Genomic DNA, 13,666 nt, shown 5'->3' with positions numbered 1-13,666 from the left:
TGTGATGGTGACGCCAAGTATAGACTAGGTGACTGTTTTGCAGAACACCTGTATTCTGCAATGACCGTCTTGAACTTACAATAGCACGTCACCTTGGCTCTCTTTCCCATACAAATCTCTATCTTTTGCCTTCTGCACTGCCACTGTAAGACCCAGCATAAATGAAAAAACATTTAATATTCCACTTGAGTAGCCCTCAACTCAGTGGTACCAACATTGAATCTCTCAGTTTCAGTTAGACCACATGCTTGTGTCCCTATCCCACTCCTAACAGTGTACCCAGGAATTCTGTTCCTTATTCACCTTTTTTTAAATCCTTTTTGTTCCCCCAGAACCCTTTTTTGGTACGTAGGCTCAATATCCTTGCCCACCTGATTCTATCTGTCATCATCACTCCCTTAACTGGTTCCACCTATTGCTTACAAGCCTCTCTCGTCCCTTTTTCTCTTGTGTATATACTATCTTCCATCCTAATGTAGGGTCAACCATCCTTTTGCCTGCATGTATAATGCCCAACCTGCAGAGTTTTTCCAGCAGTTTATTTTCTGCTTACTGGTTGGCTTGACACTGAGATGTTTGTCATCCTTGTGAATCAGATCAATGCCAATTAAAACCTTCGTTGCACAAACCCATAAGACATTGCTATATAACTGCAAGTTGTATTGCATATTATAGGCACAATAGATTCTGCAGATGCTGGAAATCTGGAGAAACATGCACGAAGTAAGTTGCAGAAACTTGTAAGATTAGTCTGTTCCATTATGGGCAGTAGCCTCTGTAGTATCTAAGACATCTCTAAGGAGCAGTGCCTTAGGAAAGTGGCATTCATCATTAAGGACCCCCCTCCCCAAAGAAAAAAACAGGACATGCCCTCTTCTCATTGTTGGCATCGGGAATGAGGTACAGAAGTCTGAAGGCACACACTCAGTGATTCAGGAACAGCTTCCATCGGAAATCTGCCATCCAATTTCTAAATGGACATTGAACCCATGAACACTACCTCACTTTTTTTTTTGCACTACTTATTTTAACTTAACCATTTAATAGACATATATTCACTGTAATTCATTTTTCTCTATATTTATAATGTACTATTGCCGTAAAATTAACTTATTTCACAACATATGCTGGTGATAATGCTGGAGGAACTCAGCAGTCAGGCAGCATCTATGGAAATGAATAAACAGTTGATATTTTGGACTGAGGCCTTTCTTCAGGTCTCTTATTGTGTTATTACTAACATTACATGTTATATTACAGTTTGGTATTTTTTGTTAAGATGTGTGATTTTCACAGATCTACTGTTAGAGGTCAGGCACTGTTTGGGCAATCCTTTTTTTCTCCCAACTTCTGTATTTCAATCCACTTTTGGGGATCCTATGTAAGGAATTGGATAAGAATGCTATAACTGGACCTGTCTGCTGGAAAAAGAAGTCAGGATGAAAGATTCATGGTTTTGGGTATATGTATTTGTGTGATTTGTGTTAAAATTTCTAGGTTGGGATGTATTCTACATGCTGCTTGTATGAAGAATCCCTCTGTGCATTATTATTTTGAAGGCTGTTAGTGTGAATATGCAGCCATTGTTCTCAGCAGACCACCCATCTAATACAGCATAATGAATCATGTTAAGACATTTGTATCGTATTGTTGCTTTTTTTTGTTAGTAATTGTATGAATCACGGAAAATGTTTGGCCACCCGCTCTCGAGTTGCTTGCAGCTGTGGAATTGGGGCTTTTGAAGAATCCCATGGCCTGATCAATAACCCTATTGTGTGGCAGTTGCAGGGCCCAGAGGCATTCAGTTTCATGAGCTCCTTTCATAACCGTCCGCCACCAAGTTGCTGCTATAATGTGTAGACAGATGGCCAAAGAAATTATGCAGCAGTTACTTTGACTGCAGTGTATGGTGCTGAAAATCAATTTTTTTAAATAAAGACTCTCACTGAGGGTTTTACATTCTAAAACTGAGATTATCTCCTGCCAGAATGAACTTGAGAATATTTTGAGAGTTCATTCACTGTTTGAGTGCAGATATGAGCTGCAGCCTCACCTATGATGGATTTGCCTGTTCAGCATAGCTCACATACTGCATCCGTTCTTGTTTTTACAGATGGAGAAGGATGAGAACGTGAGTGAATCGTCGCCTCACATTGCTAATATTGGAAAGCTGGTAGAGGTGGGTGTATCATTGGATGAAGAGCTGAATGAGTGACTTCTTGTGAGAACATTTGCATGCATATTGAAATATTTTCATTAAAGGCAGACCATTGAAATGACAAACTGCATCTGTTATGAAAGCAAAAGTGCTCTGATACTGGAAGTCCAAGATACAAGAGATACTTTTTCTGCCGGAAGAAAAACTGAGTTAATATTATAAGTCAAAGATCTCGCCCCTCTCCAAATGCAGCCTGACATGCTGAAAGTGATTGTTTTTGTTGTTTTTAAGTCAGTTTTAATTTATTTTGTCAATTTTTCATGCATTTTCCTTATTTTTAAATGTTTATTATTGGTTAATTTATAATCTAAATGAAAGTGATTAATATACTTGAAATGTTGACTTGTATGTTTTGGCAACAAGTAAACTTTAGGTATGTACAAAGCTTCCATCAGATTATCAAACTCGATTGCTACAGAATTTGCCATTGCAACTTTCCCATCAGACAACTTGTTAAGCTTTAGTTTAGCGTAAATGAAAATCAAAAAAAAACTGCAGATGTGAAAGAAAATCCAGCTTTTAAAGCATTACAAATAATTTGCACCATCAGGATAATAACTTTGCCTTTATAGTGTGCAGCCTGGGAGGGATGACATCACTGTGACTTGCCTGTGTTCTGTAGCTGTCCTATAAAATTTTCCACAGAATTCTGGCTCTTATACAAAACATATTTATTATCTTAGGAGCCAAAATTCTTTGGAAAGTTCAATAGCGCTGCTACAGAACCCAAGCTGGCTACAATGAAATTGACCTAACGAGAAGGCATCGCCTTTGTGAAGGACTAATAGTGCCCTCTGGTGGTGCACAGTAGTAGCATCCTACCCACTCTGAAAATGTTTCAAGCTACATGGAAGCTTGTTTCATTTTCCTTGACTCCTTTGCGGGCTCCATGTAAAAGTGGATTGTGCATCTCCCCATCTTATTTGGTGCTGCTTTTTGCTTTAAAGTCTCAATGAACGAAATAGGATAATGAAATCTGAGAAATCTATGCACATCCAGTAGATTTTCTGTGTACTGCCCACAAAATGTTGTAGTCTGAAGCCAACACCATTTTTAAAAATTGTTTTTTTGTGCTACCAGGAGTATTGGCCACAGCCTAGTCCATCACAGGTAATGTCCTTCCCACCATTAAATATAAATGCATAAGAAAGCAGCATCTATCATCAAGGACCCCCACCATCCAGGCCATGCTGCCTTCTCACTACTACTGTTCAGGCAGGAGGTCCCACACCACCAAGTTCAGGATCAGTTATTATCCTGCAGCCATCAGACTTCTGAACCAGTGTGGATGTGTGTGATTCACTTCTGTTCTGAGCTGATTCTATGACCTACTGGCTCACTTTCGAGGACTCTTTACAACTCTTGTTCTCAATGATTTTTATTTGCACAGTTTGTCGTCTTTTGTACATTGGTTGTTGGTCAGACTTTTTATGGTTTTTCCATAAATTCTATTTTTTCTAAATGTCTACAAGAAATGAATCTCAAGATAGAATGTGGTAATATTTGCATACTTTAATACTAAGTTTACTTTGATCTTTGTTGTCTAAAAGGGAGAATGAGTGCGTCAGTGAGAGCCACAGTGTCAAACATTTGATATTTACCAATTAAAACTGCGAATATTGTTCAGTGCTCTGCTGTGATTTAATGATTATATTAGAATGCTGGAAAATTAGATGGATGAGCACAGGGAACATTGAGAAACGTGATGGTTTTATTTTTATTGCTGAGAGTACGAGGTCAGAAGAAATGTCGTTGTGAGGTTTTTTTCTGCATTCATAATACAATGACTTAAAGTAGCTTATTGAATTGTAAGGTAAATTGATCTCGGGCATGAGGAGATTCAGGATTTAATGCATTGAGGTGTAATAGTTTGTCCAGTATAATACTCAGATTTCACTGCTGTTGAGATTGAAAGGAGTTGATAATGTCTTCAATTCAAATAGATGAAAGGGTTAGCTCAGTAGATGTGCTCACGGTATCTTTGTCAAAATATGAAAATGTTTCCAGCACCTTGTATTAATGTCAAAGGCTCCATCTACATGGTTGAGCTCTAGGTAATATTTCATACTGAAAGTACTTGATTGCAGACAGTCCTTTAAATTCCCACCTTGTTTAGAGTTTGGAGCCCATGTGGTGTATCTTTAATTAGTATAAGCTTGTTTTCCCCTTTCTCAAAGATTGAATTCTGATTTGAAAAAAATGAGCCACATTTCCTTGGCCGGGAGTTGCATATTTTCTTGCTCTTTATTCTTCAATAAAGAGCATGTTTTTTAAAATGATATACATATGAGGCCCTTTATTGAAAATATATTTTTGCAGCTGAGAGATGAGTGGCTGGAGGCTAGTTATCGATATGCTGGTCAGTGGGTGTGTGCTGTTGAATGTTTGTTCACTTGTTATCAAAAAGACTTTTCATCATGTAGAGACTGCTAAATGTGGTGTCAATGTGTGCTCGGGTAGAGTTTGGCTCATGTTCCGCTGCTCAGTGCATGGACAAGAAGACAATATGGCTGAAATCAAATTGGGCTTTACTTCTATTTTGTTTTCCCACCCTAGAAATCTTTCTTGTTATAGTGGCATATGGCATGTGAACCCTGGCATCTCCAGATTGCCAAGTGACACTTGTGCTTTGATGCTAAGTTACCCTGCCAACATCTGGTAAAACATAAGCTTCTGCTGATGCTGGAAATCCAGAGTAACACCCACAAAATGCTCAGGCAACTCACATCTATAAAAAGGAATAAACAGTTGACAGTTTGGGCCAAGACCCTTAATCAGGACTTCAGAAGTATCTTAATATTTGAATATGGTTCCGTTACATACTGTTGGCTTTATATAAGTTTTAGCTGGAAAATTGAAGAAAATCTATTAAAAATGAGAAACTAATTGTTTTGAATAAAAAAAACACGAAATGCTGGCAGAACTCAGCAGGCCAGACAGCATCTATGGGAGGAGGTAATAACGATGTACCTCCTCCCATAGATGCTGTCTGGCCTGCTGAGTTCTGCCAGCATTTCGTGTTTTTTTATTTATTCCCAGCATCCGCAGATTCACTCGTGTTGCCAACTAATTGTTTTGAATTGATTATCTTTTATGTTCATTTCTTTCATAGGATATGGAAAACAAGATCAGAAGTACATTGAATGATATCTACTTTGGGAAAACAAAGGATATTGTGAATGGACTAAGGTAATGCATAATGTGTTATTTCTACTATATATAAACTTTGGAAATATTTTAACCAACCAATTGCAGTTTTAATTCAGGAAATTCAGATGGTTCAGAGATGTAAGTAAAAATTGGTTGCAGAGGATTCTAACCCAATGTTTTGCTTTAGCAGTAGATTTTAATGAAAGTCTTAAAAAGGAAGGGGGATGGAAAGTTTTAAGAAGATCCTGGATTGCTGCCCAAGGAGGCTAAAGGCACAGAGTGTAACATGGGCCATAGAAGCCCTGCAAGGCCACCAGTGTACTTCCAAACAAGAATGAAAACTTTACATTGGGAGCAAAGGTCCTGAGGATAATGGGAGAATGTCACTTGGTTTGACTTGGATATTGGCACCAAAGGAACAACATGTGTGATGGGGCTGGAGTCATGGGGTGTCTTTTTTTGATGTTTAGCTATAAATAGTGGAGTGTAGACAAAGAAGGCATGCTATCCATGGAGATGTGATAACCAAGGCTGGATAGAAACCAAATGAGGTTAATCCTGTCACTCTAGGCTATTAGGATCTGTAATTGGAAGTGGTAATCACTGTCATGCATGTAACTTGGGGTAACTAATGTGCTGTCTCCTGCATCATAATGTTAGCTGAAAGATTTTAATTTAGGAACTGAGGTATATTTCAACAAATTGTATGTTTTAATTTGTAAAGTGAAACTTCATTTCTGAACTTTTTCCTTGTGAGTGACTTGGAGCAGCAGAAGTAAAAGCTATAGCTTTTACTGGCTTGAGAAGCCTAGGAGTATATTCCTCTCGTAGACAGCTGCATTGTTTCATTTCAGTTAGGGAGAGGAAAGGGAAGGTCCATTCTAGCCTTGCATCAACTGCTGTTCAAGTACAGCTAATGTTCTTGTACATGCAGTATGAGGCCAGGCTTGAACATGGTGTTCACTGAGGTCTTATCTGAAATTGCCTCATTGACAGGAAATGAAGTGCAATGCTTGACTTGTGTTTCTTTTGTGACTGGAAGGATGCTTCCAGCTTTGTTTTATGGTGCACTTTACTGGAACCCTTATTTCTGAGGCACGTATCAATTACTTGGACTTAAAATGAATGTTTAAGGACTTTGTTGAGGAAACAAGGATTGTCACCTAGTACAAAGTACTGAGGAAGAAGGATAAGTCTGTGGGTAGTAATGTAGCAAAGAGAGTACAACGCAGCTGAATGAAATTATGCATTTCAGTAAACTGAGCAAAGTAAAGCAATGCACAATAGGAAAGGTAATAAAGAACAGACACAGGAGTGTATGCTATAGTTGCAGAAGGTGCTTATGAAAACACATTGGATTCTTCCAGTTAACAGGTGAGGCATTTAAAAATAAAGCTGGAAGTTGTATTGAAACTCTTTAAAAGACTGGTTAGTCTACAGCTACTGTCTTGTCACCACTTTATAGAAGATCTGAAAAGAAAATTTTGGCAATGTAACATTATTGAAGTAGCTTTCTTTGAAGTAAGGGTGATTAAGGTATGATTCAGTTGAGCTGTATAAAATTTTATACAAATAATTGGGGCCAGGTTAGTGGACGAGGTAAGAAGTAAAATTTTCGCTCAATTCACCTGAAGCACACACTCAGTTTGTTGTAGGAGTAGGAGAAATCCTCTGCAATTAAGTTGTACTTGGATGTATTTTTGAAATCCAACACCCTGCTAGAACCCTGGAAGTTAGGATTAGACCAGATGGACTTTTTCTGTGCTGGTATGGACTTGAGCCAAGTGGCATTCTTTTCTCCTTGTATTTCTTTAATTGTATAATAATGTAGTCTATGATGTGAGGTGATTTTTGCTTTCCCCTCATTGGGACTGAAGATCCAGTTCATAAGGCGTTTTGTTTGGGAAGTTTATTTAGATAATAGGCTTGCTAAAGATAAAAGTTTAGTGCAACATTATATGTTTGTTTTTATATATGTATCCTGATAGTGGTTAGGAATTATAATGTAGGGGTTAAATAGTGAAATATTAAGATGTAATTTAGTTAAAGAACTTCAGTTTAACATTTTTGAGCATGTTATCCAAAATAAGAATTCTGTTAAAATGAGTTTTGTGTATTAAGAGAGCACCATTCCTAAGGTTTCTATGTATCTCTTGAATTTATTGATTTTTTTTTAATGTTTCTGGATCACTTCTCTCTTTCCTTTACTTTCATGTAAAAATAAAACATCTTTATAGATCAGTTGATGATATACCAGACACCCAAAAGCTTAAGCAGTTACAGAGGGAGCTGTCTCAAGTACTGACCCAGCGCCAGATCTTCATCCAGCCTGATAATTAAATGCCCAGGTATCTGCCTGTCAGGCTTAAAATACGATTAACTGACACTTAACTGGGCTGAAATGATCAGTCTTTATCATTGCATGAACTTTTACTGGTAATTCTAACCCTTAACCAACCTCACTGAAGGCAACTGCTGCATTTTACTACAGAGTGCGCACAATACTTGATCACATGGTCTGTGAAAGTGCTTTTATAACTCTACATCTTGATGTGTCATTGTGCTGAAAGTTTGTGTATAATTAATTTTAATTCTATAAGGATGTTCTACTCTCAATGGCCACTATTAAAAGCACCTGTACACTGCTCGTTAATGCAAATAATTAATTAGCCAGTCATGTGGCAACAACTCAGTGTATAAAAGCATGCAGACATGGTCAAGAGGTTCAGTTTTTGTTCAGACCAAACATCAGAATGGGGAAGAAATGTGATCTAAGTGACTTTGACTGTGGAATGATTGTTGGTGCCAGATGGGGTGGTTTGAGTATCTCAGAAACTGCTGATCTGGAATTTTCTCGCACAACAGTCTCTAGAGTTTACAGAGGATAGTGCAACAAAAAACATCCAATGAGTTGCAGTTCAGTGGGCAAAAATGCCTTGTTAATGAGAGAGGTCAGAGGCCAGACTGATTCAAGCTGCCAGTAAGGTAACAGTAACTTGAATTAACTCTGTGTTACAACGGTGCTGTTAAGAAGAACACCTCAGAACACACAACACATTGAACCTTGAAGTGGATGGGCCTCAGCAGCAGACAACCAAGAACATACACTCAGTGGCCCCTTTATTAGGCACAGGAGGTACCTAAGTGGCCACTGAGTGTATGCATTGAAGTACCTTTCATTTGATACATATGCATGCTTTTAAACTAATGACTTCCATGGGAGATCATTAAATTTCATAGAACATGTTACTATTTTTTAAAATTCTGGGCAGTTTGAAATGCAGAATTCACCAGTCCTGCCATTGTGATCTAAAGTTTTCTTTGTGTACTATCTTCATTATTGGTAATACATTGTCCTGAGTATAGCAGAATTTTATTCACATTGCATATTTAATGTAGCAAGTCATCTTGATATCTCTTATTGTCCTGAGACAAATCCTCACAAAGAATGTGTTGTTACTGAATCATACAGGACAGCTACTGGACTGTTAGTTCATTTCCTGGAATTAGTGGGGACTAGGGTTGTACTCCTAATTGCCATCTACCTGTTTTGCTGGAAAGTGAGAGGCAGCGATTGGGGTTGCCCGTGTACTTCATGTTCCAAAAGTCTTCTAGTATCATCATATACGTAACACTTACATAAATACCTGCCAGGATGTTGCATTTTCAAGAAAGATGAGAAAGTAAAATAATTTACTATCCAGCTTTGCAAATTCTTCTAAAAAGATGCAGATTAATCAAATTTAAAATTTATATTTAACTCTTCTCACTTTTATTAAAAGTTTTGATTTGTTGCCATTTAGTTCAGTGTGGAAGTTCTGTTAGAGTTGGGATTGTCTTTTTGAGGCTATTACCGTGATCTCAGGGTGGATAAGTTAGTGTTCAGTGCTTAGTACAGAGAAGTGGGGTGTGGGGCCTCTCTGTGGCTGATGGGAGAAATTAGTGAAGTGAATTTTAGAGCATGTTAAACCTTGAAGGAAAGCTCAAGTCCACAGCCTATTAATTCCCTTTGACACTGTGCAATTCCCACAGTTGAATTCCCACAGAAGGAAGTTGGGAAATACTGTTCATTGAATGCACAAAACATGTTGCATCTGACTTGAATGTAGCTTTTACAATGTGAGGTGGAAATTCTGCGCTTGCTGTTCCTGGCAAAAGATAAAACAGGAAAAAAAGTGCCAAGTGGATATCATGTTAAGCTAAATGAAGTAATTACATGTGAGTTTAATATTTTGGGAGTTCCCTGCATGTAGTGAACTTGGTAAAGGCTTTCAGTTAAGCATGACACTTGCCTTTAAATAGGCTTTAAAATCTCAGCAAGAACTCTCAATGTGTGGTTGTTCATCATGACTGACTACTTTGACTTTTTTTTAAAAAGGCTAACTATGTATTTCAAAACAAATGATTATTCTATAACTGTGTGGCTCCTCGGTCTCCTACAGTGATCACTTTTTAGTGGGAAGTGAAAATCTTTATTGTTAGAATACAACTTTTGAATAACTCCTTGCACGTGGAAACTCTGCAACTGAAGTCTTGGTACTGGTGTACTCAGGTTGCAAAGGCTCTCATCCAAGTCAGCGTGGGTTCAGTTATATTTGCTTTGGAATTTGCACTTCTGATCAGTGTAATAATCTCTAGATTCTCATTTTGTTGAAAAGTTTGTGCTTTTGATCCAGTATTCCTTTTATTCTGTTTTCTTACCTTAAACTCCTTTAAATTTGCTATTCTCCATGATACCTTAAGCCCTGATCTTTTCCCTCAAATATTCAGATTCAATATCTGGGCAGTTATCTCAGCTGCAGAAGTATTAGTGCTCAAAATAAAAGGGGACAGAGCTGGGGGGAGGGGTGCGGGTTGTACCACTTGTGTGGCACTTCTGAAAGGGAGCAGCATCCACTAACTGCCCTTGCTTAATATTTCAACCTAAAATAATTGCTGTTGATAGAAGAGTAAATTTCCTCTTTCTAGCTGGAGTCTTGTTTCCTCTACAGACTTCTAAAAGCCCTGATGTTCGTAAAAGTTGCAAGGGAAACCATTTCCTTTTGGTCTTGATCTTAAAATAGTTACTAGTGAGATGATACTAATGCCTGATTCTAGAGTTTATTTCCAAATGACTCCTCACATAGGACCTTACTGATGTGCGGGGGCTGTTAGCCCATCGAAGTTGTATTTCACTTGTCAGCTACTACTTCTCTGCATCACTCACATTACAACTGTGACCAGAGTCAGTGAAACTTTTTTCCATTTCCAAGTTCAGTATATTAATGCAAAAATGCTGAAGTGACCAGGATTTAACGTGTGGTGGTGTAATTCTACAACTGTTCAGATTATTTACTGTAAAAGGGAAAGTATCAGTCTCAGGATGAACGAGACAAAATGCACATTTACTGCAGCACTAGGCACGTTTACCAGCAATTTGACCCATCACTCCAAGTTCACAAAATTAAATGAGCTGTTTTACGCTGTCTAATTTTCTTTAGGTTGGCAAGGGAGGTTAAATTTACTTAGTGCCTTAGAATCATTTGATAACAGAAATAGCTCTTTAGTCAGATCCTGGTCTCTGATGAAATAAAATTCCTCTCAGCATGTTGATATTGATTAATCTGTCACTTTGCTTCGAAAACTTATGTTAGTTTTCAGTCAATCACAAAATACTGCCAGCCATACTTCCTGTAGGTTTATTGGAGATAACAGCCAATACGTGCATCTGTACTACACAGCGAATGAGGACTCAAGGACTCGTTTGGGCAAGGAAGCTTGTGACAAACTTGATGAAAGTTTACATTTTCACCCTTTCCAAACATTCACTTTAAAGGGTTAATTCTAATTCAGAACAGTTGTTTTGTAGAATTCCTCCAAACACTGAGATACACTAATCTAACAATAAACATGCTCATCTCCTCTTCAGCAGAAGTGTTAATATAATGACGTAACAAGCAGGAGTAAGCCAGGAAGCACCTACCATGGATCATTCATTCACCATTCTATTTAGTACTTACTGATCCTAAATAACCTGTTTACTCTGTTTTTGTTTCATAAATTGGTTACTTACTGGTTAGTGCAAATGTATTATTCCCGGTCTCAGGAATTCTTACTTTATGCAATAGTGTTCTGTAAATCCAGGTAAATTGGCTCCCTTTTTCATTCCCTTTTTGTTAAATCCCCAAAGATCTCCAGCTGATTTGTCAAACGTGATTTCCTTTTCATAAAACCATGTTGATTTCACTTGGGTATCTTATTTTTGAGGAAAATTGAAACATTGGATACTGCAAGGATATTTTCTATTTAGAAGCATTTACAACTAGGGGCATAATTTCAGAATAAGGGGTCAAGAATGAGGAGCAATTTCTTCTCCAAGGCTCATGAATCTCTGGATTTCTCTAACCCAGAAAACTGTGGGGGCAGTGTAACTGAATATATTTAAGGTAATTGACATTTGACCTGCACACGAGTCGGGGGTATAAAGGGAGAAAGTAGGAAAATAGTTTTAGATGTTCTGTCCTGTTGCTACATTGTCAATAGATTCTAATATTTTCCCAAAAACAGATGCCAGCTGAACTGCTCTGTCACTTCCTGATTTCTGTCTCACAGTGCTACGTTTGCAGTTTTCCAATCTTCTGGGTCCTCTCCAGAATCAAAGGAATTTTGAATATCCTAGTTTTATTTTTCATTTAATTGTCATCTCAGGCAAAGTGAACAGAATCTTAACAGAACACAGGAGAATCTTTAAAATGATTTTTATTAGAAAACAAACCGCGCAGGTTCGTAGTGGTCTAAGCATGCTCTGTGGGCCAGAAAAGTGGGAACAGTGCAAAGGATGAAATGGAGGAATGGAATGCACAGCTTGAGATTCTTCAGGACCTATAAAAAGCATGTTGAAATCAAAAGAATGAGACAGCTAAGAGCTACTGTATTTGCACCATGCACCTGTGGTGACAGCACCTTTTAGTCATTGTCACTGCTGTTGTTTTAATACCACCAAGTTGTTCTACGGATTTGATTTCCACAGCAGAGTTTTGTACAGTCCTTCACCTAGTTAACTGTTGTTCATTTGTTTCACAGGTCTGTGCCATCACTTGCAGACAGATCAAGCCAGGAAGCTCTGATAACTAATTTGGCAGAAGCTTTGAAGAAAAGACAGCAGCAACCTTATTGATTCTTAGCTAACTGACAAAAGCAAAGCGCTGTCAGTTTCAGTTACATTTGTTTTCTTATTTCTTTTGTTCTTTAATTTGTCCCTTTTTAAAATTTGCCTGAACTATTCGTTTAAAAGCCATTCTAACCCTGTCCAAATTGTATAAAATGCTGTGTTTTAGCTTGTAAAACCTACTTCAAAATATAAGAAAGCTTATTTCACAATCCAACATGAGGAACATTTACTAAAAGGCATCTTGTACTTTCATTTTTGTTGGTCACATTGGTTAACACAAAACCAACCTAGCAATTTTTTTGTTCAAGGACACTGGCTATGCTTATGTAAAATGTAAAGCAAGAATAAAATTGACTTGCAAATGACTATGGTGGGATGGAGACCCAATCTCACCATAGCATCATGTTATAATTACTGGTTTTAACTTTCCAAGGAACAAGGGTTGTATGTTCAGTATTGTACTATAGAAAAGATAAGATATAAATTGTCCTGAAATTCTACAAGTTCTAACATATTGCCTTTAAGGTTTTCCCGTGTCAATATTTTAAAGAATGCAAGGGTTTCTTTTGTAAAGCTTAAACATTTGAAATGTACATCTTGTACTTGAACCTCCAACTTAAAAATAAATAGAAATAGTAAATCACAAGAAACAGCACTTGTGTGTTAATTCGTTTCTTATTAACAATGTGTTCCACATTTTAAAAGCATGTGAAAATATACAAATCATTCCAAGTTTACCCCCCCCCCCCCATACAGTTAAATCTTGGCTAATCTTCACTTCATTTATCTGTCTTAGATCCATATTATGGATCCCCTGACCTCATAAAATTCAAACTGCTTAGTTCTAGATATCCCAGTTGTCCTATTATCCATAGATTTCTAGAAGAGCATTATGGAGTTGCAGGAATCATTGGACAGCACTCTGCCATAACATAATTGTTTATCCTGTTAATAAAGAAGATGTTGCATTTTGAGATAGATTACTAGTTTGCAGAGGCTGAACTCCAACTGCGTTTCCTCTTTTTCACAGCCCTTCTAAAGTTAGACTCCACGATCAAATATATTTCTCCTCAGACTCCCATTGACATCACTGGATATTGTGCCTCTGTGGGTCCTGATGAAGGGTCTCGGCCCAAAATGTTACTCTT

General features: G+C 37.7%; 1 protein-coding gene across 2 annotated transcripts in view; it reads left to right on the top strand.

Annotated features, from left to right (window-relative positions):
- capzb (capping actin protein of muscle Z-line subunit beta) overlaps positions 1–13,168 on the top strand; it is a 115,704-nt gene extending 102,536 nt beyond the window's left edge. Inside the window, exons 7-10 of one of the 2 annotated variants that reach the window (XM_073031880.1) lie at positions 2,114–2,179; positions 5,331–5,407; positions 7,606–7,716; positions 12,431–13,168. In XM_073031880.1, coding sequence (XP_072887981.1) covers positions 2,114–2,179; positions 5,331–5,407; positions 7,606–7,708 — 246 coding nt within the window. In that variant the 3' untranslated portion in view covers positions 7,709–7,716; positions 12,431–13,168. The remainder of the gene's footprint in view (positions 1–2,113; positions 2,180–5,330; positions 5,408–7,605; positions 7,717–12,430) is intronic. The other variant, XM_073031881.1, reaches the window with a different exon arrangement.
- Positions 13,169–13,666: the final 498 nt, after the last annotated feature.

The sequence above is a fragment of the Hemitrygon akajei genome, chromosome 29 (assembly GCF_048418815.1).
Source record: "Hemitrygon akajei chromosome 29, sHemAka1.3, whole genome shotgun sequence".
NCBI lineage: Eukaryota > Metazoa > Chordata > Chondrichthyes > Myliobatiformes > Dasyatidae > Hemitrygon > Hemitrygon akajei.
The sequence above is the reverse complement of the archived record's forward strand: the minus strand, read 5'-3'. Positions and strand labels throughout refer to the sequence as shown.